This window comes from Conger conger, chromosome 3 (genome assembly GCF_963514075.1).
Source record: "Conger conger chromosome 3, fConCon1.1, whole genome shotgun sequence".
In the NCBI taxonomy this organism is placed as follows: domain Eukaryota; kingdom Metazoa; phylum Chordata; class Actinopteri; order Anguilliformes; family Congridae; genus Conger; species Conger conger.
Window position 1 is genome coordinate 65,690,207 of NC_083762.1, and position 25,804 is coordinate 65,716,010.

General features: G+C 45.8%; 2 protein-coding genes across 3 annotated transcripts in view; one reads left to right on the forward strand and one right to left on the reverse strand.

Annotated features, from left to right (window-relative positions):
• Window positions 1-5,719, forward strand: part of unc5a (unc-5 netrin receptor A) — a 103,038-nt gene extending 97,319 nt beyond the window's left edge. Inside the window, exons 15-16 of the mRNA XM_061233984.1 lie at window positions 1,911-2,089; window positions 5,370-5,719. Of these exons, the coding sequence (XP_061089968.1) occupies window positions 1,911-2,089; window positions 5,370-5,535 (345 nt within the window). The 3' untranslated portion in view covers window positions 5,536-5,719. The remainder of the gene's footprint in view (window positions 1-1,910; window positions 2,090-5,369) is intronic.
• Window positions 5,720-11,537: 5,818 nt separating this feature from the next.
• The window catches only part of pdlim7 (PDZ and LIM domain 7), a 48,563-nt gene continuing 34,296 nt past the window's right edge, over window positions 11,538-25,804 (reverse strand). For both annotated transcript variants that reach the window (XM_061233494.1, XM_061233495.1), the window contains exons 6-11: window positions 17,593-17,666; window positions 16,269-16,512; window positions 15,760-15,940; window positions 15,072-15,192; window positions 14,248-14,363; window positions 11,538-13,953 (exon numbers count right to left, since the gene is read on the reverse strand). In XM_061233494.1, coding sequence (XP_061089478.1) covers window positions 13,867-13,953; window positions 14,248-14,363; window positions 15,072-15,192; window positions 15,760-15,940; window positions 16,269-16,512; window positions 17,593-17,666 — 823 coding nt within the window. In that variant the 3' untranslated portion in view covers window positions 11,538-13,866. The remainder of the gene's footprint in view (window positions 13,954-14,247; window positions 14,364-15,071; window positions 15,193-15,759; window positions 15,941-16,268; window positions 16,513-17,592; window positions 17,667-25,804) is intronic.

Below are 25,804 nucleotides of genomic sequence, written 5' to 3' on the forward strand. Positions count from 1 at the left end.
CTCCACACTTATTTATTCATTGTTTTGTAGGTTCCTTGCTGACCCTAAGAGCTTTTCTTCCCCCAGAGAGATAAGAGAAAAGCGGGTGCAGACTGGTGCCCCGAGCTGTTTGGTGTCGGGGAGGGACGTGGTCTGAACTGCCTGCTGTTGAATAGGGACGCTGTTCAAAGCAGCCGGGTGTTGAATAGGGACACGGTTTGAACCCGTTTGCTGTCGGAACAGAGGCATGTTTTGAAGTCGTTTGATGTCATTGTCACTTTTGAATAGGCATGCTGCTGGGATAGCGAAGTCAGTACTGTCAGGTTTTCTAAGAGCCCTGTTAGAGTCATTCTCCCTGTATACCATTAGAGCCCCATTCCTACTGAGAGAGATGGCCGTAAACTGCTTGATACTGCTTGATTCACGCTTCTTGACTCGCTGTGGTCATCAGATCCAATATCAAGATCCAGTCCCACTTGTTAAAAGAGTAATCCAATGTTTTATAAATGGTTGGCATTTATATAGCGCCTTTATCCAAAGCGCTGTACAATTAATGCTTCTCATTCACCCATTCATACACACACTCACCCTCACACACCAACGGCGATTGGCTGCCATGCAAGCCGCCGACCAGCTTGTAAGGAGCATTTAGGGGTTAGGTGTCTTGCTCAGGGACACTTCGACACAGCCCATGCGGGGGATCAAACCGGCAACCCTCCGACTGCCAGACGACTGCTCTTACTGCCTGAGCCATGTCGCCCCTACTATTTATGAAATCTTTCAACTGGTTTTCTCTCAATCTGGCAACCTAATCATTCCTTACACTTTATTGGCCACACGTTCCTTTCTCCGGGCTACCGGTCACGTTTCCCTGGTCACCACTTTAAAAGTGAGTCCTCACCTCACCCTCCTCCTTAAACAGAGGCCGATAAATTATAAAGAGTGTAAACCTGGGCCCTGTTGGACAAAGCAGGATTATGGAGTTAGCTGGATAACTGCACCGAGTAAAACCCAGAACCCTCCTAAATCTGGAACATGGGCTGAAGTAAAAAGAGCTGTTCTGGGTTTTACTCAGTGCAGTTATCCAGCTTAGTCCATAATTCTGCTTTGTGAAATACCCCCCCTGGCCACGCCACACTGAAAATTAAACCTGCACAGCTGTATCGGTGAAAAAATAATCTCAAACAATGTTTATGAGTGTTTCCAACAGTGTAGCACATCTAACCAACCAGTGAAACTTTCATAAAGTATGCAGTGACTTTTACAGACACTAGGTTCTTGCAAGGAATGAATTGGCACATGCGTTTTTTATTTTTATATATGAGGGACTATGTGGGACATAAATGAAGCCAGTTGATGTACTGTTCCCGATTTAGTTTATAGCTAATAGACACAAATAGAAATGCACATAACACTAGGACATACTGTATAAACAATAAACACTAGGCATTAAAATGTGCAACAGTAGGGTGCTTTTGCTGAAGAAATGATTATCTGGTGAAACTGTTGGCAAACGATAGCTTTTTAAACTAAGAACTGGTATGGGTCAAAAGTGGAAAAAACCTGTATAAATTATGTAGTGCTTATTAATACATCTCAGCTGGAGAAAGTATATTAATAAGGAATTAATATACTTAATTCCTTATTGATATACTGTGCAATTCAAGTTTTTATATTTATATGCTAGGGTCTGTACTTCTTCAAACCAGCTCATTTTCAGAGTGGAGTGGTTTTCTTATCTTTAAAATATAGCTGTTTCCCTTTACAGGCCATATTCACTGTCAACAGATCCTGACCATCCTCAGAGCTTCAGAGAGGAGGCGATTGGCCGGTCTCTCTGTCAGTTATTCACAAGGAGCATGTGATTGGCTGCTGGCTCTCACACTGTTGTTCTGTCTCTGTCTCTGACTCTGATGCGGCGGTCCATACAGGACACCCGGCCGCTGGATGCCGACTTCCTGATGCTGGACAACAGCGCTCCTGCTCTGGCCGGCCCCAGCGCGTTCCAGATCCCGTATCTGATCCGACAGAAGATCTGTAGCAGCCTGGACACGCCCTGTCCACACGGAGCCGACTGGAGACTGCTGGCCCAGAGACTCCAGCTAGACAGGTGAGCCTCACCCTCAAACCAGCCTCTGCCTCCGCTCCGCCTCGCCTCCGCCCGCCTCATACCCCCAACCGTGACTTAGCATGTCTCTACTGGAAAACAGGCTTCTGTAGCTAGGTTAGGTAGTCAGATATTTATCTTAGCTCAGTTAGCTCAGTCACAGCGGAAAGAAGCACTCCTTATTTAGCTAGGGTTTAAGGTAGCAAAGCAGGCTAATGGCATCATGCAAGCCAAGTTAATGGTATAGTCTCAGTAAAGTTGCCAATGTGGGTCTACTAAGCAGGGCCGTTTACAGTATACTGTATATGTGGTTTATATTTTATACACTAGCTAAACAAATTTGTCATACAGGTGAATGGCCAGTAGAATGGCACACTGCCCCTTGTGTGAAAATGAGCCTCCCCCAAAAAAATTTAATAACTCCTAACAAAAATAAATAAATTGCTATTTTCAGGACTTGTCACCGTTTTGACAAAATAAATGTTCAATTATCTCCCAATTAAACTGTGAAATTAAAAGCTTTAGTTCGGTTTGTCCAATCATGTTATATATAGCAATCCAGTCGAGTTATATATGATTTTGTGGTGCTGAGCAGGTGCAATTGCCCACTGTGTTCTTCAGTTGAACTTTTTCCAAAAACAGAAGTTATGCAACTTTTAATAAATAAATAAATAAATAATGCATCCATTAAATAAATGAACGAGGGAAAAGAGCTATATAGATGCAATTCAACTGTAACATTATGCAAGAAGCCAATGTGCCAACAGGTAACTGTAAGGCTCCTATTAAGTTATGCTTAAATCCTATCCCCAGCCTACACAGGGAGAGACACGGTGGGATTCTAAGCCTCTGGCCTCAAGGACATATCAGCTCCAGTACAGGGTTTGAATAATTAAGCTGGCTAAGGATTTAAATGTTATCCTGTGGGAGAGCTATCTCCGCAAGCCGGCTGCTCCACCAGAGAGGGGAATTCTAAGGACAATTCCGGCTCAAGTTTCACGGATTAAACTTACCACCTGCATTGCTTTTCTGTACATTAAAAATCTCCCGTGTGCAAGTTGCTGTAATGATTTTTGACTTTTAAAATCGCCGTTCACCATCTTTCTCCGGCATAGTCCTTGGCCAGGTTTAATGTTATTATTTTTTAAAGAGATGCGTTCTGGTCCATTCCATGACAGCTGCTGTTTTACCCCAGCCTAACCCAGGTCAATTTGTGATAAATGGCGGGGCTGAAGTAAAGCAGAAACCTGGTGTCGGGTGTGTTCAAGTAACAGATGGTGTGGGCTCAGCATTTTCAGGACCTTGTCTTTATCTTGTCGGCCGCTGACAGTTTGTGTCCACGCTGTAACACTTAAAATACTTGCTCACTGAGATGAGCTGAACTGACTTGAACTTAATGCCACCAAACACCCTACTTTAAATATAATTATTGGTATAAAATGTACAGTGTTTAAAGTGCAGTATATATCACATATATATAAAAAAAAAAAAGGATGAACTAATTAAAGAGATCATGTATTTTTTGTGCATTGCCAATCAGGGGTACCAATAATTCTGGAGGCCACTCTATATATGAGATTTGTGGTTAAAGTGTTGATTCTCAGCTTTTATTAAAGGGTATTTTTATGCTATAATATAAGATAAGGTAATGGTGAGAACCAGCTCAGCAATGCTCGCCTTTTCCTACCACTAAGTGTACCTACTGCCTAGGCTGCCTAAAAGCTAAATAGTATCTAACACCGTATCAAGCCTAGTCTTGAATTATTAATTTGGTTTCACCAAGTAGAAATGACAGCACTTTTTATACATAAGCCCTGCATTTTAGGGCATCATAATGTTCAGGACATATTAATATAAATGGAAGAATCACTAGTTAGCTGCAAAAACAGGATGACTAGGTTACAGTTTACTAAGAAGTACCTAAAATAGCCTGCAGAGTTGTGAAAAAATTAACTGCCCAAAGATCCGAAGCACCCAACCCCCTTATCTGTGAAATATCGGTGGATGTATTATAGTTCGGGGATGTATGGCTGCCACTGGTACTGGCTCATCTTGTCTTCGTTGATGATGTAGCTGCTGATATCAACAGCAGAATGAATTCTGAAGTGAACAGAAGCATCTTTTGCTGAAGTTCAACCAAATGAAATGCTGAAGAGAAAACGTACAGCAACAGACCCCCAACACAAGCAGGAGCTGAAGATGGCTGCAGTGTAGGCCTGGCAGAGCATCACCAGTGAAGATACTCAGCACCTGGTGTCTTCAAAGTCATTTCCACATGGTGAAACATAAAAATGCCCTTTAAAAACTGAGAATGTGCACTTAAACCACATGTGAATTGTTTGATTACAAATCTAAAATTGTGCAGCACAGAGCTAAATCAAGATATATACAGTATATCACAACCAAGGAGCGGAACGTTTCCAATGGCTGCTCTTGCAGATCTGAGTGGCTTTGCTTTGTCCTCTAGGGGGGAGGGAGACAGATATGGATGAGGTTATACAGACAGACGAAAATGAACTCCCACCATCCCACCCGGAGGGGAGGAGATACTGTCCCATACCCCCAACCACCCAATACCCACCACCCCCCACACACACACACACACACACACACATCACACACCACACTCACACATTGCCAGGAGGTGCTCAACACAGTTCTGGGCCGAGGTCAGTCTCTGTTCAGACAAGATATCAGAAATCACCATGTTCTGTTTTCACCTCCGGTTCACAGGGGCAAAAGCAAACAAGTTCATGAATAAATAAAGTAGTCCTCTCTTCCTTTGTCCGTATGAAAATGGAAAGCTTGTTTTGTTCTGACTTCCCCTTTTCCTTCAGTTTGTGTGTGATGAGCAGTGGTGCTAAAAGCATGAGACATTTAAGGAACAGAGAAAAGCCATTAGGAAGAGAGCCCCTGTCCCAAAAACATTACACGTTACGCTCCAGTGCGCCTCACTGGTCTGGACCAAAGGGGTATATCTGAACATCACATCCAGAGCTTCACCTTCATTCTTTAAAGTCACATGCAATCTGAAAGTCACATCCAGTCAGAGCATCATCTACAATCTCAAAATCACGTCCAATCAGAGCATCACATACAATCTGAAAGTCACATCCAATCACAGCATCGCATACAATCTGTGTGTGTGTGTGTGTGTATGAATGGGTGAATGAGAGGCATCAATTGTACAGTGCTTTGGATAAAGGCTCTATATAAATTCCAACCATTTACCATTCAGTCAGCGCTGACAGCGGCTTGGTGTTTGTCTCTCTTCTGTTCCCAGGCACCTCAGTTTCTTTGCGTCCAAACCCAGCCCCACCTCAGTGATCCTGGACTTGTGGGAGGCGCAGCATTTCCACAGCGGGAATCTCAACCAGCTGGCAGCCGTCATGGCCGAGATCGGCAAACAGGAAGCCATGATCTTCCTGGTGACGGACGGGGAGTGCTAACCCCCCTCCCCCCTGGAGATGAAGAGGCAGAGCTTGGACAGCAAACTCACCAACAGGATGAGGAGGAGAAGAAATTAAGTACAGGGTTCGACTTTCCCCACTCCGCCGTCCTTGACCCGGAAGTAACTCGTACTTAAACCCCTAAGAGGAGAGTCGTGTCTGGGAGTCACCTGTGGTAACTCTGTCAGCGAGGTGTTGTTAATCAAGAGCATGGGGGCAGGGGGAGTGTTGGGGGTGGGGGTGGGTGGGGGGTGTATGGCGAAGAGAGAGAAAGTGAAAAGTGACTTGGCCAAGCTTGGTTTTTTTGGGTTTTTTTGTTTGTTTTTTTTGGTCTTTTACCAAAAAAATAAGTGCATCAGTTCACTATCACTCCTGCTCCCTCTACCTTGGACACCCTGTTCTCTGAAGCCCCTGACTAACAACCCCAAGGGAGGCATTTCACAGATCACAATGGAGTCTTTTGGGGCAAGGGTCCCCAATCCTGGTCATACAGAGTCAGGAAATCTGGTCTTTTTCACTGTTAGCTCTTAAAGCAGGTGATTACTCAGTTACCTCACCTGTCTGATTTGGTTACATCGCCTACTGGTTTTAAAGGGGAAAAGAAAGACCAGCACATGCAGTAGCTCTCCAGGGCCAGGGATGGGGACCCCTGGTTTGGGCGGGGGGGGGGGGGGGGGGAGGGTCCACACTGTGGTCATGTAACAGCAGTAAAGGAACTGGACTTGCTTCAGAAGGCTGCAGGCTGAAATCCTAGGCGGGGCACAGGTGTGGCATGAATGCTACAGTAAATGTACAGTATACAGGGGCACCGTGAGGGGGGATTCCGAGGGCCATGACTGATGGGGACCTTAAAAAAATGTTAGATGAGCATAGGATTTTCTGGGGGTGGTGGGACCCAGTGTGAAATCTTGTCATTGGACCCAAAATCCCTGGTGGCGCCCGTGGTTGTATATGAATGTATATACTGTCCTTGTCACTCTGTGCATGGATTTCTCCTAAGAATCACAGTGAACATATCTGTAGGGCTCTGAGCAGCTAGACTGCAGCTGAACCCTTTTAGTCTTTTAGCTTTTATAATAAGTCCACACAGATATAACGGCATCACTCCAGAGATTGAAAACTCCAGTTTGCAGCCCATATGAATCCATAGGCCTGTGTTCAGTCATTTGTCCTTGAATTTGCCTCAGAAATAAGTACAGGAGTATTTATTCACATGTGACATAAATGTCATATGGTCTACAGTACATGCAGGCCTCTGGCCTTTGAGCCAGAATGCTGGCCTGAGATCTAGTAGGGGTCTGGTGCCAGGCCGAGTGTATGGGCACGCTAATCGGAGGATCTGTGAAATGCCCCCGTCTTTCTAAAAGCTTTATCCAGTCTGGTATGCGTGTCACATGCTCGTCGATACAGCCTGTCTGACTGCCCATTTAAGAACTAGGTGACAACGAAAGCAGTGTTGCGTTGAGGTGCGAGGGGGGCGTGCCTACTTACTGAACCTACTTGTTTCTGAACAACCATTCGAAGAGTCCGTTTTAAATTCTCTTTTCCGTCCACGCAAATGATTGCAGGCTAGTCGCATCTCCTTGGTGCTGGAACATTTTTCAGTTTTACAGAAATGGATAAATAGCCTACAGTTTCAGTGGTTTATTTGTCATTTGACGTTTAATATCTTTTCCAACGTTTCAGTAATATGTATTATAATATTTTTCATAATAAAATATGTAATTCTGTCCTCCTTTATTCTTAAAGGTTTTCTCAAGGAGAACATGAGAAATGACTTCGGAGATGTAATGTAATGAGGTTATTTTGAATCGATTATAGCAGCAAGCCATTTTTAATTTCAGATGCAATGCTACCAAATGTACCATTGCTTGTTTTCCTATATTAAAATTTACTTTCTTTCTTATGTAGCTCTTTGGCTGGAGGGTGTCCACCAGACATATTCAAATGGTAATATTATGCAGCATAACGCACTTCTGAATATGAATTTACTTCTGATTGCATTATTTCTGTGGGGACATCGTACAGTTGGAACTGTGGAAGCAGCCAAATGTTAGAAGGATTTGAAATGCTGGTCTTAAGCCTTCATTATTAATAATTCACAGAGTGAAACAGGAGCAACAATAACAGTGGATCATGAGCGATAGTCCGTCCGTAATAGGGAGGCGGCTGATGGCAGGTTTGTTTGTTTCCGCAGGCAAATTTCTCACAGAGCCGCACCTTTGAAGAACGTACTCGTTAAGGCAGAGAAAGACAGCGCTGTTGTGTCCTTACAGTAGGGGCTCTTTGTGTGCTTCAGGTCTGCAGTAATGAAAGCCTGCCATGTGAGAATGGAGACAGACAGGCACTGTCTTCCCACCCAGCACGCTAGGTGACGGAAGACAGCCTCCTGTGTAGTGGGGAGCAGGGGCACTTGTTCAAACGCCTGCTTCACAGTTAAAAGCGAGCAGTTGAAATGCCACTCGTTGATTTGTTTCATTTTAAAATACAACAGGTATGCTGTAACAGAAAATAAAAATAAAAATAAAAAAAACGTTCGTTTGACATTTCAGTCCACCAGGACTTTAGAACATTTGTTGATGGAAACACTGCCTGTGTGTGCACATAAAACCATATCACATATGCACATGTACACATAGCAAGCACCATGCGTGGATGAAAATTGTATTTTTATTTTATTTATTTTTAAAATTATCTGTACCAACAGCATAGTTTGGACGTTTGTATTACTCAAACCTGTAGTAGTGTATCCAATAGCCAGACAGAACATGGCCTCTGGTCCACTAAAACTGTCACATTTACAGTAGACTATATGCACAGCGTGGTCAGTGTTGGGAATGCAGGTAGTATTTTTTTAATTTTTTTTTATTTTTTCTCCATCGTCCAAATTCATTTTCAAGTTTTCTACGTGTTGCTCTTTGAGTGATGGCACTATTTTAATGACCGCTATACAAAATGATGGTGGTTGACTTCATTTGTAGCGTGGCCTACGCCTCTGCCCCCAATAGATAGGACATTACCTTGATTTAATTACAGAACCAACTCGGGAGAGCAGGCCACTTAAAAACCTGCACTGTATCCCTGAACTGTTTTCGCGTCAGTGCGCCTTAGTGAGTTCCGAGTGCGTAAATTGTATTGCTATGGTGTAAAAATATATATGACAATTTCTCTATCTGTGTGCACACGTACAGTGCGTGTAAACTCACGTGTTTAAAGCATCTGGAGAAAAGAGGAGAAATCAAGGGAAATGGTATTCTCCGTGGCTCCATGTCGTCACGTTATTTTAACAACTGCCTCTTTCTTTGTCAGCGTGGTTTGCTTTAGATTAAGATACGCTTGTCTTTGGCTCGGTGGTTTGTGTAAAATGATTGTCAGGTTTCTTGAATGTGAAAGCGGAGAGAAGTTCAGGATTACAATGAGTGGCATTACAATAGTTTTCCCTACAAAAATAAGTAAAGCCATTTCAAGTTTCAGTTTTTTTTAGGTTAAGTATTGTAATTGCCTATGTCTGCGGTTTTCTTGCGCATTGCGCCATAACGAGAATGGCTTTTGGGGCTTGACCAAGTTTCAAGGATCACAGTAGTGGAACCTACCTACTGTAGGTTCTTGTGAATGAATGAATTACCTGCGGACAAATATCGCCTACATGACGGTTAATCACATTGAGTGAAGCAACACGGGTCGATAGTTTATTAATCTATTATATGATTTATTTAAAGTTTGTTTTCATTGACTCCCCCCCAAAGTGTTTACGGCGCTTATAGCTGTAAATATCGGAATCTCCCTGGGAATCGATAGCCAGCAGCAGACAACCGCAAGAATCGCGTAGCCTTTCACACTTCATGCAGGTTTTTAAACACCCTCCTGGTAATTACTTTGCCATGTGGAAATGCAAGACTTTCTTCTAAGGAGCTTTGTAAATAACACTTTTTTCTAAATTAGTAGGACACTAACACAGTACATTTATGAGCAATTGTTGGTAACCAAAGTTTTATGAAATTACATTTGAGCTCATTTTTAAGATTATACTTGGTGATCTGGTATTGAGGTATCATTTTTAGCATTTCAAAACAAGTCTGTTAACAAATGGCTTGTACCTTGTATCAGTTTCACAGCAACCTGTATCTGAACACAAACACGTCACTGGCCATGTCTATCAAACAAAACGGTTTTCCTTTCAGATTATTTTTTACATTAAACCTCAAACGTCATGAGAGCACTATCCTACCCAGCATTTAACCAGTAATACAAACGTTTAATAGGTCAATCTTTGTAAAGAAATGTAAATGATATTTTAATATGGAAAGTTGTAACCAAAAAATATATCTGGCGCAGTGTTTGTCAAAGCATAACATGTGAAGTATTTTGCCTACTGTTCATTGGAAATATACCGTTTTATGGATTATTTATGCTGTGTTAAGGGTCTAGACTGTTCTGCCGGACGCTTGTACTCCCTTTTTAATGATGTACTAAGGTTGTACATACATACATGTATCATAGATTTGAAGATTTAAGCATCAAACGATTCCACGCGGAAAAGGGGTAACGCATAAAAGATCTCTCCCATTCCTACCCAGGGAGTTGCTTAAGCCATAGAGGAATGCAGATGCTTAAAAAATGGTATGATAGAAACACGCGGTCGCTCATACACGCTGATACAGAACCATTGTACAGCGTGAAGCAGCATTATGATTTTTGTTTCAGTAACGTGGACCTCTCGCTCTCACATTTCCTTCTGTTGTGTGCATTCCCACATCACAATCAAAGCTCTCTGCACGCGCGGCGGCACACACGGTTAAATCAAAATTATTTCGTGGTGTAATCTTTTCTCACTTCCTGTTATTAAACTGCCGGATGGTGCTTTCCATGTACTGCACGTCCCCCACTTCACAGCAAGAGAACCAGTTAGGTAGACACATTCTTTCAAGGTGTGAACACAGCTTCTACCAAGGATTTCTGCCATTACGCCACCCATCTGAACTGAGAAGCCAATTCGTTTCAATGACAGTACATTTTCTCGGTCTTATTCATAGCAGTTTTGTGTTGTGTGTGTCCTTCACCCCATCCCTTTTTTTTAAACTGAGAATACTGGACTGATGTATTTGTGAATGTTCTCTTTATTCAGAATTTTCCTTGCCTTTCTGTAAGTCGAAAATGCTGTATTTATCTGCCACAGCGCTTATGCAATTGTATCGTTTGTATAGTTTTTTTCCGTTTTTATTTTATTCTGTCAGTGTAAATTACATGTCGTCAAAAGTTTCGTGCAAGTGGAAAACCGTCAAGGGAGGTTTTCAGTACTTTTTGGACAATATGAATTCGTGGGTAGAATTTTGAAAATTCGTTTCTAAGTGCATTCAAGTATTTACTTGGCCTTATGTACATATATATGAAAATTTCAGAAAGGTATGTATAGTAATTCAACCTGAAATGGATGTAAATAAATTATATATTGTTAAAATATGGGCTGAATTGTATGATTTGAAAATAGAAGTCCGTTATGCATTGCTGGGCTGAATGGCCTGTTCTCACCATTACCTTATGTCATGATAAATAATTTAAAAGTCAAGACGTTAAGCACTTGGTACTAATGCGGGCCTGTCTCGATTTAAGCCAATTATCGAGAGTCCGATATGCCTTTGTCCACTTTACTTATCATGGACGTGGGTAAAAACTGCCTTGCTGGTTTGGAGATCTGTGCTTCCAAACCACACGGAACCACAAATCACCTCTGAGCTTTGGTTGTCATAGTATAGCAAAACAGTGTCTTATGATATCCATTACATTTTATACACACAGGCCCAAGTTAGCTACGACATCCCGAAGCAAGGCCCTTACTTGAAATAACAAATCCAAATAGGCCTACTATAAAGATGCATGATTTGTATTAACACAGAAGCTGCAAGCTAATGCTGTTAAAAATATAAAATTCACTGTCCATTCCAGATATTTAGAGCGAACACAGCGACGTCATAGGCACGATACCAGAACGACATTACACAAGATTTAAAATACAGGATTTTATTGACCACATTATACGAACAATTCGCATCAGTCATTCGCATCACATTTTTAATATTTTGTTTAAAAAAAACGGAAAAAAAAACGAAAACATTTCCAAGCATGTACAAATTAATAGTTTCCTTGTGTACCAAGCTGTATATGTATAAAGTTTAAAAGGCCACTTGATAAGAGACAACACATGGAGTAAACGCATAACACGGAGCGAGAGATACAAATATATTTGGTGGAGTATAAGGTGTGACATAGGGCCAGGCTTGGTTCATGATTTTCGCCTCCCATTGTCTGGATACATTTGCTGTTCAAACCCAGACTGAGCTGGGCCAACCAGCAACACTGCAAATGAATGCCGACTCTTGCGCGGACCCGCGTCCTAGGCAACGTAATTATTCATTCGACTCAAGTCCACCACACGGTCGTCGGGTACCACATACAAACACAAACACGGGCTGACCTTTCCTGGCCGTGAATGCCGCCGACGTCCAGGGCTTTACTTCCTCAATCTTCGTTCAAAACCCCGCTGTAAACACAAGCCAAGATCACTTGCTGTTTGTTCCCCGAGATCGCCTCAGGAATAAATTTAAAAAACAAGCGCTCGAAATTTATTTTATTATTTTTCGTATTCTTCTTTGTTTTTTTTTTGTTGTTTTTTGACCGATCCGTCTCCTTCCATGGGTAAATGTTTCGGGGACAGCCTGGGAATTAATAATAACGGTGAGTGTCTGACTTGCCCTTGCCGTCTCGCGTCCATGGAGAGTATGAGACGACAAGATTAACCGTTTCCACATGTTTCCAAACGACCTACCTTACAGTTATGTTATTAACCTTGCTGTACCTTACAGATCCACATTATTGTATATACTGTTAATGGACCATTCATGGTTTTGAGCCCCTCTTTCTGTAACCTACATAGCACTACACACTACATACAGTAGCACTTAACCTACATCCAAATTGGCTGTTCTTGTGATTCCTGCGATAGCCTCTTACCAGTTGTCATCAGTGCTGCACTACCTTATCCTGTTTTATGATAAACAGAAATTGAGAAACCTGAGCCTTCAGACACCTTTGCTTGAGTTTGTACGTGCAGTTTTTTCAGTGGTGGGACTTTAAGCAGTGGAGGCTGTCAAATCTGAAATGAAGGCTAAAATCTACCCATCATCCTGATCTTCTTGATTTTCTCCACAACCATTCTTCCCCAGTCTGGAATATTTTAATAAGTTAAAGGACTATCCCACCTGTGCAAAACGCGCAAGCGAAATGCCTGTAGCTAGCCACAGTCGGCAGTCTGCCTGTCAACCCAAATCACCATCACGCTTCTGCAACAGATTTCGTTTTCACTTGACATCAACGAACACTACGGCATCCTATTATCATAGGATGGCTCTTTACTCATCTTAAGATGGACTTCTACTAATTTCATTTACAATTAAGTCTTAAAAGTGTCGTTGGCCCAGATACAAGGGAATTTTCTGCTGAAATGGCCACACCATCCCACCACCATGGTTGTTTTGATGAACAGAACAGTAGTCAAAGGTAGGTTTTAATAAGCCTCCCATAACCGAACCTCACAGCCTGCAGACCACCACACAGATAGCACAGTGGTCCCCCCCCCCCACCCCCAAAATGTTCCCCATTACAGCAGCACCAATCTTTGCCACATGCTGAGCTGAGATTTGACCGACTACTGTCGCACTTTGGAAAGATTATCTTTTGTAAAGGTTCTTCTTTTTTTTTGTTGCACTTTATGACGGTTTCCTAAAGTGCTAATCAATATTTTTTCTCCGTTAAAAATGTTTTTGTGTCCGAGAGGCAAACCGAACGTGAAGGGAAACCTGGGCATACAAGACTCCTGCTGAAAATCTATAGCAGGAGAGGAGGGGCTCCACAGTTACAGTCATACCACAACTGACACGGCAGTGTGTGTGTGTGTGTGTGTGTGTGTGTGTGTGTGTGTGTGTGTGTGTGTGTGAGATCTATAGAGCAATGGATTTTAGACTCTCTCCCCTGCTGTGAGAAGCAGGTTAGCAGCACAGTTCAGTATAACACCTTCATCATCATAATCATCCGTCATCATCACCTGCTGAACGCCAGAGCAGAGCAGAGCAGAATCCGCACGGTCTCAGTCCATGGGAGTCAGGGAGGAAGCCGGCTTTCGAGAAACAGGAAGTGGCGGACGCCGCGGGCGAGGTCGGAGGGGGAAGTTGGCGGGTGAAGGGTGTAGATTTTGGCGGCTGCGGGGGGTGGCGGTTTGGGTCCGTTTTGGCGATCTCTCCCTGCTTTCCGCCGCCCCCCCCCCCCCTCTCCCGAACCTCACAGAGGGGTGAAGGCGTGGCCCTTGCACAAGGGTTTGTCCTTCTTGGAGTAAAAGGTCTTCCCTTCTAAATTCATCTGGCAGACCTGCGAAGACGGATGAGAAAAACGACTGAATACACGTAAAAAAAATTATAATAAATCAAAAATCGATACGGGGCGGAGGAGGGGTCGGGTGGCTTCGCCCGGGGGCAGCGATTTGAACCCGCGGACCGGAACGGGGCGCTGGGTTTTATTTAGCCCGGAGTCGCCGCTCCCGGGGAAAATATACGTCCAAGGGCAAAAGTCAGAGGCGATATTTTCGAGCGTTTGTAAAGGAGTAGGCCGGTGGGGGGCGGGGGGGGGGGGGTGACGGACGCGCGATGAATCAAAGTGACTTACCGCGCAGACGAAGCACGAGTCGTGCCAGCTGTAGCCCAGCGCTTCGAGGAAACGGTCCCCCGCATCAATCTTGAAGTCACAGCCGTGACATTTAGTGCCAAACATCTTCTCGTAGTCTGCAGAGAGAGAGGAGAGGAGAGGAGAGGATGAGAACGGGAGGGGGGGGAGACGGGGAGGCCGGGGACAGGCCTAAAAAGGACAGGAACGATTAATAATGAGGAGCGAGGGGGGGGGGGGGGCGAGATGGATGGGGCGCAGACGACACTAACAGAAATTGCTCTTAAAACAAACAGTGCGGATTAAATGGGCTGCAGTGGTGTGGGAGTGACAGGCTGTGGGGCTGCACTTAGGCCCTGTGATTTAGGAGTCCCCTCCACAATAACAGGCCTTTAAGATGCTACCGCTGTGGGGTTTTCATCAAAACAGAATCACTATTAATCACCAAACCTGCTACTCACCACTCCTGCAGTTCATTATCTATTATTAGAGCCAAGCTATTCGCCACTGCTAGTTCATTATGTATCATTACAGCTACACTATGCACCACTGCTATAGTTCACTATGTATCATCAGAGCTAAGCTATTCACCACTGCTATAGTTCACTATGTATCATCAGAGCTAAGCTATTCACCACTGCTATAGTTCACTATGTATCATTAGAGCTAAGATAGTCACCACTACTACATATGACTATGCGTCATCAAAGCTAAGCTATACACCAGTGTTACCATGTATCATGAGAGCTACACTATTCACCACTGAGATACATTATACATAGAAATCTGTAGCAGAGTAAGGCTTTGTCTCCGCCATGTAGACTCACCCCTCTCACAGTACGGCTCGCCCTCCTCCATGTAGAAAGCCTGGTTTCTGATGGGCGTCTTACAGGCCGCACAGAGGAAGCACTGGACGTGGTAGGTCATCTTTAGGGCATGCATGATCTCCTGCAGAACACAGCCAGAAACACGACACACATGAGTGTGCGCGCACACACACACACACACACACACACACACACACACAGGAGTCCTCCATTGTCTCCTCATTTTAGTGTCAGCACTTGAAACCGTTCACCGTTGTGCTGTGCAGCGCTGACATCACGCCAGAGGGCTCGTCCAAACGCATTACAAGCTGCGACTCATAGGTGCCTCCCTTACGGCGGGGCTTTCTGATGCGTGAGTGATGCACTCAAAACTCCAGGTCACGCGTTGGTCATGTTCCGCATCACGACGCGCCCCATTGTGCAGCCAGCGGGTCACATGATCGCAAACGCAGTACACTACAGCCCCCGGTGAAGTGCAGGCGAACTGCAGCCTGCTCGTAAAAATAACCTTGACTGTGTGCGTTATTCAAGATAAAAAAATAAAAAAACGGATTCCAAAAGCATGATAAAAAAATAGATTGATGCTAATGCCTGGGAGCAGTTTTATTGTGGCTTTAAAAAATGTTGATTCGGCACTAAAAACATGAGATGGGGTTTTGTAAGCGAGCGGGGCGGGAGGTGAGCTCACCCCGGTGATTATCCGGCGGCATTTGACGCAGTTGGGGGCGTAGCGGCCGTCGTAGCATTTGGTGCAGAAGATGGAGCCCCTTTCCTCGAAGAAGCCGCCCACCTCCAGCACCACCTTGCACTGCGAGCAGGTGAACTCCTCCGGGTGCCAGGAACGGCCTAGCGCCACCAGGTAGCGACCCCTGGAGCACAACGCCGCGGTTAGAGGAAAAACAAGAATAGAAGAACGCATTCATGCAGACGCAAACACATTATATGCAACACTACAACTGCCAAACTCATTATATACAGCACAATAACTACCAAACACATTATATACAACATGATAACTGCCAAACACATTATATGCAACGCTGTAACCGCCAAGCACATTATATGCAACACTAAAACTGCCAAACGCATAACTGCAGAAGACCAGGGCCATAACCGGGAAAACTGCAGGGTAGTAACAGGACAGGAGGGGGTGCCGTTTGGAAATCTGGGTGCAGAGCAGCGTGGGGGGAGACCCACCTGATGATCTTGCTGCAGGCGGCGCAGACGGGCGTGCGGTTGCTCTCGGGTGCCCCCTGCTGGGCGGCCTGCATGATGGAGCTGCGGTTCTGCATCGGCGTGGGCTGGGCTGGCTGGCTGTGCTGGGTCATCACCGTGCTGGTCTTGTCCGGCCGGTACCGGTCGGCGAAGCCAGGGTCCGTCACCCAGGGGGGCCGGCAGGAGGGGGTAGACGCAGGGCCCGGCATTTTGGCCTCGGGTTTGGCTGGGGACACAAGGCCGGTCGGCCATTTTGTTACATTTTGTTCCGCTTACTTCCTGTACTGGCACGGATACCTCACTGCATCTCCTACACCTGATTTAGAGCATATATCTATGGCCTTGTGTGGCAGTACTCTGCTCTGTAACTGGCCACAGTTATAGGCTGTAGCAACTAACAGCCTCTTAATAATATCTGTATTTGTCAATGTTTCGGTCTATTGATCAATCTATTCAAAGTAAAATTCTAACCCCATCACCGCACATAGGGTTAAGCTTCTCCCTGGTAAATAGATGTGCACTGCACACAAAAAGCATTTTCTCACACTTTCAGTAGTTAAATTAAGTAGTTATTTAATGCGGAATTCTTCAGATAATCATTTGTAATATTTATTCATTTTTACTTGTATATTCAGGCTCTTTTACACAATTTCACACCATTACATAGCATTTGCCCACTTTTTCTGTTGATTAAAAAGAATTCTGAACGCAGACCCAAGTAATCAAAGCCGGCTCGTGGTAAAGCATTTGCATAATAGGATACCGAGTGTGACCCTGAATCCAGAGGCTCCGTAAGCAGTCACAGTCCACTCGTACTGAGCCGGGCTAAACAGAGATCTGCGGTAATGAGCACGCTAATTAAAGTATGCCCCGCTGGTGAAGGAGGGTTAGCGCTTTAAAACCACACAAACCTAGCCCCCCCCCCCCACCCCCACCCCCACCCCACCGGTGTTTAGCAGTAGGATTACAGAAAGTAAAAGACAAAATAAAAAAATAAGAATAATCCACACTGTAGGTTTCGGGAGTTTCACTTTTGGGCCTCGGCGAAGTTGTTTCTGACGTCTTTAGCATGAAAGGACACGGAGGGTAAATGAACAGTCGCTCTGAAGGGCCTCCATATGGGGTCTGAATTCCAGTGGGAATGCCGCTGTCAGCCGTCTGGGGGAAAGGCTCCGGAACGTTCCCCCCCGAGCGTGGATTTGACCCTCTCCGATTCGGTGCGGTCAGCGCGACCTGGTCTGAAGCCTGGTGTGATGTCACGGCCGGACGCACGGGGAACGCTGTCCGCCGTGTTAAACGTTCTCACCTGGAGGTCCGTCAGGTTTGTCCGCGGGGGTCACCATGGGATCGGACCGGACAGAGGCTGAGCTGCTCTTCACACTGTAGGGGGGGGGAGGAGGGGGCAGAGAGGCCCTTCAGTAAAACTTTTTGCCGGCTACTGAGCGATTCAAAACATTACAGACACTGAAGCGATTCTACAAGTCGTCCTGTCGTGCATATTGTCAACACAGGAAATACACAGCAAGAGACGTCATGTTTATAAACAGTCGTGTGTCTGTATCTGCAAGTGGCATAATCTTCCTGCACTTACCTGACCGTACAGGAAATGCTACCTGCAATCTCTAAGTAATCGTGCCAGCACCAAGATAAATATTACAGGCATTTATGCTATCCTTCTCATATAAACGCTTTGAAAACTGTGGCTGGAACAAGGTAATTTGCTAACGTGTTGTGTAATCGCGCCGTTTAAGCGAAGACGTGCGCTGCATAGCGCCGAGGGTTTCGTCAGGACAAAGAAAAACCCTTTCCAAGAGAGCTACCGACTCAGCATGGAGCTTTCCTCTCCTTTTATCCCCAAACTGTAAAAAGAAGACATAAATCAATTTCTCGTTGGCACAGTTTATTTTTATGGTAGTGCATCGTGTTTCAATCCATAAATCTTCTAGCAAGAGGCTCAGAATTAGAAACAGATCCAGTGATCCAAAACAACAGTCCAGTATCATGCGTTCAGTTACTGAGAACAAAACACGCGCAAAAAAAAAATGAATTAAATGTAAAATTAAATTCCTACTGACAGTTTAATTAAGGTCTTAAACGCTGGGAATGTGTTGGTGTAATCAGGAGCTCGTAGCTCATTTTAACACAAGATTCACCCGACGTGTTGATGGCAGAACTCTACTGTACTGTAGACACACGCATGACCACACACCCACAAACGCATGCATGTACGCACAAACATAGATGTACACACATGCATACACACACACAACCGCACAGTATCGCTAAATGAATTAATTCCGATTGTTCCAAGGGAATTCCAAGGGACCAGGAACAGACACAGATGCACAAATCCATAGACTCTCCCCCTCATGAACACTCTCACACAGTCATGCACACTCTCACACACAGTCACTCTCTCACACACTCACGGTCACTCTCTCACATACAATCACTCTCTCACACAGCAGAGGTAAATTAATGAATGGCAGTTGTTAAAGGGGGCCTGTTTAAAATGAGCACACTGAAGTGCTACTTATAAACTACCTCACAACATCAGTGTTTGATGGCAGCCCCAGGAAATTCAACAGAAGGCTGTGACGTGCTTCCCTCCTCTGGGTGCAGTAATGGCCAGCTTGTGTCGAGCAGGAGAGATGCCATGTAGCAGTGGAAAAGTCCTCCTACAAGGTCAAGCCTCTTGTCACATCGCCATAGAAACCACTTGCCATTGCCTTGGAGATGTGTAGAGGCAAGGTGACATCACTAGTGTCAATCTGCATTTAAGCAGAAGTGGTGTGGAGAATGTGTGCGCACACAAGTCAGATGCTCATAAAGATGGGTGGATTTGCATGGGCTGGTGAATGCTGTATATGTGTGCATGTGAGTTTGGGTGTGTGTATGTGGCAGTGACTGTTTCTCGGTTTCTGAGAGGTGGAGACGGGCAGAGACTGTTTCTGAGAGGTGGAGACGGGCAGAGACTGTTTCTGAGAGGTGGAGACGGGCAGAGACTGTTTCTGAGAGGTGGAGACGGGCAGAGACTGTTTCTCGGTTTCTGAGAGGTGGAGACGGGCAGAGACTGTTTCTGAGAGGTGGAGACGGGCAGTGACTGTTTCTGAGAGGTGGAGACGGGCAGAGACTGTTTCTGAGAGGTGGAGACGGGCAGAGACTGTTTCTGAGAGGTGGAGACGGGCAGAGACTGTTTCTGAGAGGTGGAGACGGGCAGAGACTGTTTCTGAGAGGTGGAGACGGGCAGAGACTGTTTCTGAGAGGTGGAGACGGGCAGAGACTGTTTCTGAGAGGTGGAGACGGGCAGTGACAGGCAGGTGAAACCGTAGCAGCCTCTGTGCTCATGAATAAATGATGAGGACTGGGGAAGGTGGCTGGTGACGGCAGAATGCAGCTCACGCACCTGAAGGACGGCCCACGGAGGCTGAGCCTTCAAAAACACATCAGTGCTTTACAGCACCATTATCTCAAATGACCCCTTTTTATATACAATTATGGTTGGATATAAATTCCAACCATTTACAATTATACTATAATCATCCTTATTAGCCTTAATAACCACCGATATGAGAACGGCATTAAAAAAGAAGGTAGGTGATCCGATCAGTACATGCTCGGTCACACCTGCTCATGGAAAAATACCCAATGGCCGTTCCTCTCCTTATTCATTGTTCTCTCCTTCAGTCTGAGCTTGCCAAATTGTTTCCCCTTTTTCACAGGACCAAGAGATGAGGGGGGAAGGAGTTTGGCCACGTCAGGGATGCTCTTAGCACACCGTTCCTTAAATCACGGTCCTTGAGGGATGAGAACTCCAGTACTCCATGGTTTTCCACCCTCCCTTTACGTGGGAGTCGGGTGTGAACAGTTTGGTCAATCAGCAGTACTAATTGCTCAGTTAATTACTGAACTAAATTTGGATCGCTGGATTTTGATTCAAGGGTCAGATTTGAGGTCGTAGCACTTACAGCAACTGGTAGACTGGTGCAAACGGTGGAAATAGTAATTGCCCAACCCCTCCCTACCCAGACACCTGGGGCTCATTCCAATTGCTTATTTTTCTATTTTTTCCTTTTTCTTGTTGCTTTTTATACTGCTAGCTCCACCTATCAGGAGAGGCTTGGAATAGCGACAAGAAAAATAAATAAAGACGGGGAAATCGAGAAAACATGATTTAAGCTGATGGCATGTCCGTGCACCTTCAAAATGTCAGTTTGAATCCATGTCAGTTACAGACGGCAGATAGGGAGAGGGATCTGCAGGTCGGTCATTTATACACCAAAGAAATACTTCTGCAAAGGATGCGCTGATGTTTTCTTGCTCAAAGAAAATATTGGCATTTCATAACTTCTGCTTCTAGCAGGAACATTTAACGGGTTGGAATGTCTTTAAATATGGCGGACCTCAATCGATTGCCAGGTCAGGAGCAAGGAAAAGAAAAACAGAGGATAAAAATAAGCGACTGGGATGAGCCCCTGGATTAATGCAGCCATTTTACCAAGGACGCGGTTTTTCCAGAATAATCAGGGGCAGAGGACGCGGTTATGCTAGAAGCGCACGCATCAAGATCTTTTTCCACTCTTGACAGCTGACAGGACAGAAAGCTCAGCAGTAAAAGTCAAAGCCAGTCTTTTTTGATTCATCAGGAAAATATCATACCTTCCGCCTCAGAAACCCGGCTTCTCCCCGACCTGCCCCGGCCGGCTGGCTCTCAGGAGACCCGGCGCACGCGGGGGCCCCTGCCGTGTCAGCCTTTGTTCTGTCAGAAACTTCCGGAAAGAACGGCAGCGTAAAAGGAGAGCTGAAGGACGGCGGGTCCGCGACAGCGAGCTTCAGACGGCTCCCGCCGGTCGACGCGGAGAGGAGTCGGACTTGGCGCGGCGGGTCGGCGCGGAAAGCGCTAGAATGGGGCTTGTGCTCTGGGCCTACGCGTTAGCGTGACTGATGCGTCCACGGCGGTGGTCAGAAACGTGCCCTTACCCTCATAGCACGTCGCCGGCAGCAACACCTTCCACCGATAAACACGATGAATAAAACCCTACCCGTGTTAATGTTACCGTTTTACGGTGCGGATACTGTGCATCAGAAAAGGTGTGAAACCGGTCAATCGTACAACCATACATCCATGTATTCAGTCATTCCTTTTCAAAACTCCATTCAAAATATGTGGGGAGACTCAAAGCCCTGGTCGGAATGGAAGTGTGAGGTGTGATAGAGAACCAAGTGCAGAGAACTCCTTCGGAATGTTCTGGGTGCGTTCGGTTCAGCAGAGATTTTGGGGGGAATTTCTCAAAGCAGGATTAAGGAGCTAAACTTTCGCAAATGCTTCTAAGCTCATCCACTTCAGTTTAATCCGATTCCAAGTTATCGGACCAACTTCTTCTCTGTGAAACTCTGCACAGCCATTTTGTTTCTGCGTTTTTGTCATCTCCATTTTGGCTCCTGCCTTTATTTCTAGGATGACGGTGGATGTGAGGACCCTTCACAGACTAATACAGAAGAGCCCCACCCCTGTTGGCATGTCTCCCTAGGTGACCTACGCCGGTGTCTATCTGTTTAGGTCCCTGCCCCTGTCTCAGATCCTTAGCATTCAGAGCCAGCCCCCGGCCTCTTGTGATTAATGTCTGCCGCAGTGTCTTTATGTGACAGTAAAACCCATGGACCTCTTAAACATCAGCTGTCTGGGACCACGGAAACGGTCTGATGTGCAGGGAAGTCCTGGAGTTTTCTGAAAACAGAATTCAGCTCACCTCAGTTTAAAATATGACCTGGAGTATTTTATAGTCTCTCTAGATATCATATCCAATATGGAGTCATATCCTTAACTGGCAACCAACCAAGTCCGATAGAGATTTTGAGGGTCTTTATCGTTGGAATGCCACCCCCACCCCCACCCCCACCCACCCAACAGTGCATGCACAGAGACAGATAGAATCAGAGAAGATCAGGAAAGAACAAAGCCTTTTTGTTGGTTTCTCTCATAAGTTTTATGTGTCAATGAAAGCAGGAAATAAAACACAGATCGTTTTTCCTTTCGGAGGGAGAAGCCCACAGATAAAACGGCTCAGAAATGAAACATTAAGATGCACAGTTCGGAACACAGCAACAAAAAGAAAGAAAGAAAAATAACTGAAAAAAGAAGGGGTGGGGGGGTGGTAGAGGGGGCAGGGTGGGGCAGTGGAAAGGAATTAGAAAGACAGAACAGAAAAGGAGAAAATCCCTGATCCCTGCGGCCTGAGGAACCCTCTGAAAAAGGTCAAACCAGAGGTGGAGAATCCAGGTCCGGAAAATAAAAGTCCTCTCATGTTTTGTTCCAATCGCCTGAATCTTCTAAATCCTTCAGCCAAGAGGTAGAACTAATCAGTGAAATCAGCTGGCTGGGGTAATGGGTAGAATAAAGGCATGGCAGGACTTTTACTTTCTGACACCTGGACTTCCCACCTCCGGGTAACACGGGTAACACATCCACACGAGGGCTGCCTCCAGGAAAGCGGTGTGCTCTTGTGTGTAGACGGCTCAGTATGCATCGGTTCACCCTGGATTTGTCTATGCTGCATTTTTTTCCTCCACTTTTACTCTTTTCCCCCCTTTGCCTCCCCCCGTCCTCTCCTACTCTTCCTCATCCTCCTCATCGTCCTCCTCTTCTTTGGCGTCGATCAAATGGGTCTAACTGCCGTGGCCTGGTGGTGGCGGCGGCGGGGGGCGTGTCCCGAGCAGTGATTGGCTGCTTCAGGATTTGATATTGAGGGCCCGGGCGGACCGGTCGTGGTGCCAGTCTCTCAGCCTGGCGTAGCGCGGGCTCTGAATCTCAGTCAGGAACTTTTCCCTGCCCCGGGGAGAGAGGGAGAGAGAGGGAGGGAGAGGTGGAGGAGGAAAGGAAAAGATGAAGTGAGAGGAGAGAAGAGAGGCAGAGACAGGAGGGGGGGGGGAGAGAGAGAAGAGGAGAGGACAGGCAGAGACAAGAGAGGGAGAAAGGAGAGGAGGCAAGGGAGAAGAGGAGAGGCAGGGACAGGGGAGAGGGATAGAGGGTTGGGACAAAGAGGAGTTGAAATGGACAAGAGAAGAGACAGAGACAGGAGAGGAGGAACAGAAGGAGAAAAGTGCAGATGAACAGCAGGAGAGGGAAGGAGAAATGGAGAGAGACAGGAGAGGAGGAGGGAGATCAAACGATGGAAGAGAAAGCAGGGAGGAAGGAGAAGGTCAGAAATGCAGAGTGGCAGTTTGCTAAAAGATGATAAATCACAAGGCAATTGAAGAGATGGAAGGTGTGGAAAATGACATCATGCAAAATCTTATCGTCCCACGTCTCCACACCCCGGTGCATGACAGTGCGAGCACATCTTTATGCGACACAGCTTAAGAGGCTGATGGCGATCGGGAGGCGATTCACAGTATGTTCAGGGGTATTCAGTAAGTTCAGGGGCATTTTAACACGTCGGTAAAGCAGTTTGATCAGTATACACACACACACACACACGCGCGCTTGCATGCATGCACACCATGACAGGCTTTACCTGGCCCGCTTCATTGTCTCATCATCTGGGTCCTGCACTAAGAGAACCAGGAAAGACAGGAATTGTTACATTACGCACGCACACGCACACGCGCACACACACACACACACACACCTAAATACTTAAAATAACTGCACCTGAACAACAGCGTCAAAAATGGCCAAAAAATGTAAGTATGGTTTCGACTTACCCAGAGTACCACCTATCCATTCAGATAGTTTCACTGAGATGACTAGATTCAACGGCTTTTTTAGATGCAGTTTGTCTTGATATAATGGACCTCTATGGACCTTTTTTTTTTTTTTTTTTTTCGGGTAATGAACCCACTGAAAATGTAGTCAAAAAACTCTAATATAGAAAGTTTCGCTGAGATGTGACAAATTATCTGGATGGATAGATGGTAGTCTGGGTAAGTGGAAACATGCTTTAATTTAATTTTTCATTAACTGCCGCTTTAAGATCTCTGTGCATCCCAAACCTCCCTGCTCAGAAACTATCGCTGCTATACCAGGTAATGCCAGAAGGGGGCATTACAGAGCGTGTACTTCTCACTGCAACTAGGCTTGTTAGCACAGCAAGAAGACTTCAAAAACGGGAGATCCCCAATCCTAACCATAACAATATCCTCAAACCCCAAGCACACCAAAAAAGAACGCTAACTACAAGCCACACCATGATATAATCCCCTCTTACCCCAAAACCTAAAAGCAACAGCTCTCAAGCCTAATTCTGAACCTTCCCCAAGTCTAACCAAAACTATAGGCTAGGTCAAAGCCTCCATGAACAGAAGCCATTTGTCTTTGTGCCTCTTTGGACAGACCTGCCTATGCGTTATAGCTATACAGCATGCAGGCAAAGTGTAGGTCCACCCCACACCAGCAGGGGGAGCCAGCCTTTGCCTGACTTACTGAAATCAGTGCCAGTGAGCTGGGCCAGAATGCGGAAGGAGCGTGACTGGGTGGTGCCGGTGCGGGGGTGCCAGTCCTGCGTGTCCTCGATCAGCCTCTTCTTGCTGCGGTCGTTAGGGATGGGGGTGTGGGGCGGGTCGAAACGGAGACCGTACCTGGAGCGAGGGGGAGGAGTCAGCACGGCTCCAGGCTTACTTAGCAGGGAGAGACTCCGCCCCCTCTCCACGGAAACCAACCCTGAACCTCACAAACAGCATGCTGACCGGCCCAAACCACACCTAACCCAACTCCCATATCACCCCACTACAGCCAACAGCCACAAGGCCAACTCACTAAGCAAGCTAATTATCCTTACACACCCCAACCCCTCCCCAGAACCTAACACTGACCTCACAAAAAGCATGCTGACAGACCCAAACCACACCTAAGTTAACACCTACTTCAGTCAAGAGACACAAAGCCCAACACAACAAGATAATTATCATTATACACCACAAAGAATAGAAATGGATGCTGAGGATGCACTACGACATGCTCACATGCACAGATACACTGTAATGCAGCCACTCCACAGATCCCACTCCAAGAATAAAATTAGACGGACACAGTGTCCGACACCGGAGATCAATGCCTTAAAGCAGGGTTTACCGACCCTGTTCCGGGAGATATACAGTCCTTTAGGTTTTTATTTCAAGCCTAATTTGGCACACCGTACTCTACTAATTGGCAGCTCAACAAGATCTCTAGCTGTTAAATGGGGTGTGCTTTGTTAAGAGTTTGAGTGAAAACCCTACAGGAAGACGGCTGTGCAGAGACAGGGTTGGCCAGCCCTGCCCGAACGAAATAGTCACGTTTTAACTTCCTAGTGATAAAATTCACTTGTGGCCACAACCACAGAGTCCACTCTCAGTCCTGATCCCCTCATCTTAAAGTGCCTTTAGGGGCGCTTCAGGAGGCACGATTGCCACCCGCTTAAATCAGCCAAAGCCGCTTTTCCTTTCTCAGAGAGACCAAAAGGTGAACGTTTGCCTTGCCTGTAGCCACTGGTAGGGAAGGAGGGCAGATTGTTGAGGGTGAGGCCATATATCCCTGAAGA